Raw genomic sequence first — 3,323 nt, 5'->3', positions numbered from 1 at the left:
GACATCTGAGTTACATTAAAGGTTTTTTCTTTTTCATTTCTTTTTGGATAGCAGCACTGGTTTTCCCTTTCACCACCTATGAATCCATTATTCTGGGTCATTGAACAAATGGGAACTGGGATTTCATTGTCATCTCATGTGGATTTTAGAGAGATTTCGAATCGTATCAAATCATATGGCTTTTTTGTGGTATTCTTTTCGTTTTTTCCGTGCTTAGCAAGACACAGACACGGGGTACTAGGAGGCTGCAGGTCAGCATGGAGGTGGGTCGCAGGGCTGTGCAAGGTGGTTTGCACAGAATCTTCCTGCACAGAACACAGCTCCAGCCAGTGCTACTAAATCGTTACTTTTTAAGTAGAAATTCAGTCCTGCTTTCAAAGTAGGAAAAAATAAACTTATAAGAAGATCATGAGGTATTTTTGTTGTCAAAAAGCGAAAGTTAAGAGTAAAGCCAAATCTACAGAGCCAATACTGACAGCTTCTACTGGTCCAAATTCGTAAAGGGGAATTCTGGAGGTTCTCCTAAAATGGAAAAAAAAGAATAGAAAACAACATTACAGTGAAACACTTTTGTAAGCCACGAAAGCTACATCTAAAATTTTCTGTGAAATACAATTTCTATTCTCACCAAAATGTTCTTAATCTGAAGAGAAACATTTACCCTCCTAACCAGTTTCCTCCTAATTTATGCTTCTAGTCAGGCAAGTTTTGTTCAGACCTGTCATGTCATCAATTTTTAAAACACTAAACACTTTGCTTATGAAGGAATTTCAGGAGAAAACGCTAATATTGCCCTCATAAAACATGTTGATGTGCAATACCAACACACCCTTGTAAATTTCCTTATATACAAATCTCACTTTTAATCATAGTTTTTATGTAGTCTTATCTTTGATTTTTTTCCCTTGTTTCTATTTGGACAGTACATATGAAAATGTGCACAAAAACAGAGGGGAAAAAGTAGATGAGAAGGTTTTAATAGGCTTTCTCAGGGTCAAGTTTAATGAAAGTGTAAATGAAAGAAATTATGCAGAAAAATTGTTTTACTGTTAAATTCTATATTTAATTCACAACAAAGCATTTCTATTAATCTCACTTTTCATGATCCCAAAATGAAATCCTTGTGTTTAACGTGCTGGTCCTCCAGCTCAGTGACACCACATATGCAGGGCCATTCTGGCTGGAGTGTGCCTGACCCTGCATGACCACAGCAGGGTGGTCACCTCAGTGTCCCTGACTAAACTGAGGGCAGGCACCGTTGGCTAAGTGCCAGCTCCATGCGGGTCCACAATGCTGAGTTGTAAGCCTCAGTGGTCTAGGTTAAAATTAACTAAGCTGATGTGCCCTCCTTATTTCTATTAACTATTGTCTATTTAACACTCAAAATTCTTGGTGACCGACCAACTGTTTACATTACAGCAAAGTAAAATAATTCTAATCCTTTATGTATTTATATGACCCCAAAACAATCAGATAAAAAGTTTAAAGTCATTCTTATGGATTTTATGCTTCTATGATGCCTAAGATAAGGTTATAAAAACTCAGAAACTGCTTTCATAGTTTTCATATATGGATATTTCAGTATGTGTTAAAAGTTTCCACTGTGCCCACATTTAGAGTTGATCAGTACGACGTTACATATTAGACTAAATGAAAGTTAGCAGATAACAAGTGCGGCTTATGAAGGGATAATTTGTCCAAACAACACCATAATGGAAAGCTATAGCAATTACTACTGATGTGAGAAAACGCAGAGGAGAGGAGATCTATTTAATACTCTGTGGCTTTTCAAGGGGTTTAATTCGCCAATAAACAATGGTAATTTAATCTTTTCAAATGACTTAGGCAACACCCCTGATTGTCCATTACTACACTGGACTGTGCTGTAAATGCTCTCCCAACCTCCTTCTCACTGGCAGGTTTCAACTCTCCTTCTGCCAAGCGCCTACCTCCACTAGACCCAAGCAGCGAAGCCTCCAGCCACCCCATGATGGACTGCACTACGACCACCCTGCTGTTGTTTGCAGGGTGAGTTCATGACTTTTTGTGTAGGCCTGGTCTGTTCAGACTGGAGTGGACATTCCTGCTATCATCATCGGGGGAAAGTTCGTCCTGAGAAAAGAAACTAAAACACAAAAAGCAGGCCTCAGAGAGGCAGAAAAGAACAAATGTTTCCCTCTTTTTGTTTCCTTTAAGCATTCTAAGGAAACTTAAGAGTTGCTTGGACCTGGCAGTGGTTGAATGACTTTGCTATAAGGATTCAGGCTAAGGGGTAAGCAGGGTATAGACAGAAGGTAGTGTTTTCAAACAGCTCCCAACCCTGGAATCAGGAAATCAACTTGTGGAGCTTCGACCACAGCCAGCATCACATGCAACAGAAGCAAATACTGTTCTGTGGAGCCTGCATGTGTGTTCTGGATACGAGGTGACCTGTATTTCTTACTATGACTGGTGATCGAAAAATGTTTGGAAGATATTGCTGTAGAGGACCCAAATCTGTCACTGAGATCATACAGTTTCCTGTCACTCTTTTCTGCTTAGACTTTAGTCAAGCGATATTTAAATTGTCCCTCCCTATCTTAACTGTGCCCCAGGGGATACAGGTAGACCTGTATCTCATGCCTGAAGCTCCCTCCCATGGCCAGCACTGGAGTGACAGCGGTAGTGAGACCACGGGGTTGCCAAAGGGCGAGGCTCTGGAAGCATTAACCCTGCAGGATTCAATTCTTCCCATACGGTTCTTTATTTTAAATTTATTTTTTTAGTACTTGAACTATGAAAAAATGTTTTTTAAGAATTAATTTAAGCATACAATGGAAATAAAACCTGCTTTTCTATAATTTAACATATAAAATAATTTAGCATTCTCCTACTCTAGCTATAAACTGCTTTTAATTTGAAATTACTTTGATTCCTCACTTTCAAGTCAATTATTAAAAATCAGAAATTGATTCTGTACATTACAGTCTCTGGAAGCAGAACAGCAGAAGCTGAACTTACCTTGTCTTCATACATCCTCTTGGCTTCCCTTAACTCAGAACGCAGCTGAGAGACGGTAGACTCCAGATCACTGAGCTGACGCATATACATGGAATTCTGGTTTCTTGCTTGCTCTCTAAAAAGGATTTAGAAGGGGAATAAAAGCAAATAGTAATCTAAAAACTAGTTATTTTATACAGCTTTATTTGGCAAATAGTCTTTTGTTTTCCAAAACTGATTTTTAAAATCTTCAGTTCAAAAATATTATTAAAGGATGGCACCTGTTGCTCAGTGGGCAGGGCGCCAGTCCCATATACTGAGGGTGGCAGGTTCAAACGCGGCCC

The 3,323-nt window shown here is 39.1% G+C and overlaps 1 protein-coding gene across 1 annotated transcript in view; it reads right to left on the bottom strand.

Moving 5' to 3' along the window:
* The window catches only part of CCDC158 (coiled-coil domain containing 158), a 56,461-nt gene that overhangs the window by 43,430 nt on the left and 9,708 nt on the right, over window positions 1–3,323 (bottom strand). Inside the window, exon 7 of the mRNA XM_003790125.2 lies at window positions 3,001–3,115. Coding sequence (XP_003790173.1) covers window positions 3,001–3,115 — 115 coding nt within the window. The remainder of the gene's footprint in view (window positions 1–3,000; window positions 3,116–3,323) is intronic.

This window comes from Otolemur garnettii, unplaced genomic scaffold (assembly GCF_000181295.1).
Source record: "Otolemur garnettii isolate 467f Iridium unplaced genomic scaffold, OtoGar3 scaffold00039, whole genome shotgun sequence".
NCBI lineage: Eukaryota > Metazoa > Chordata > Mammalia > Primates > Galagidae > Otolemur > Otolemur garnettii.
Note: the sequence above shows the minus strand (reverse complement) of the source record. Positions and strands in the feature narration are given on the sequence as shown.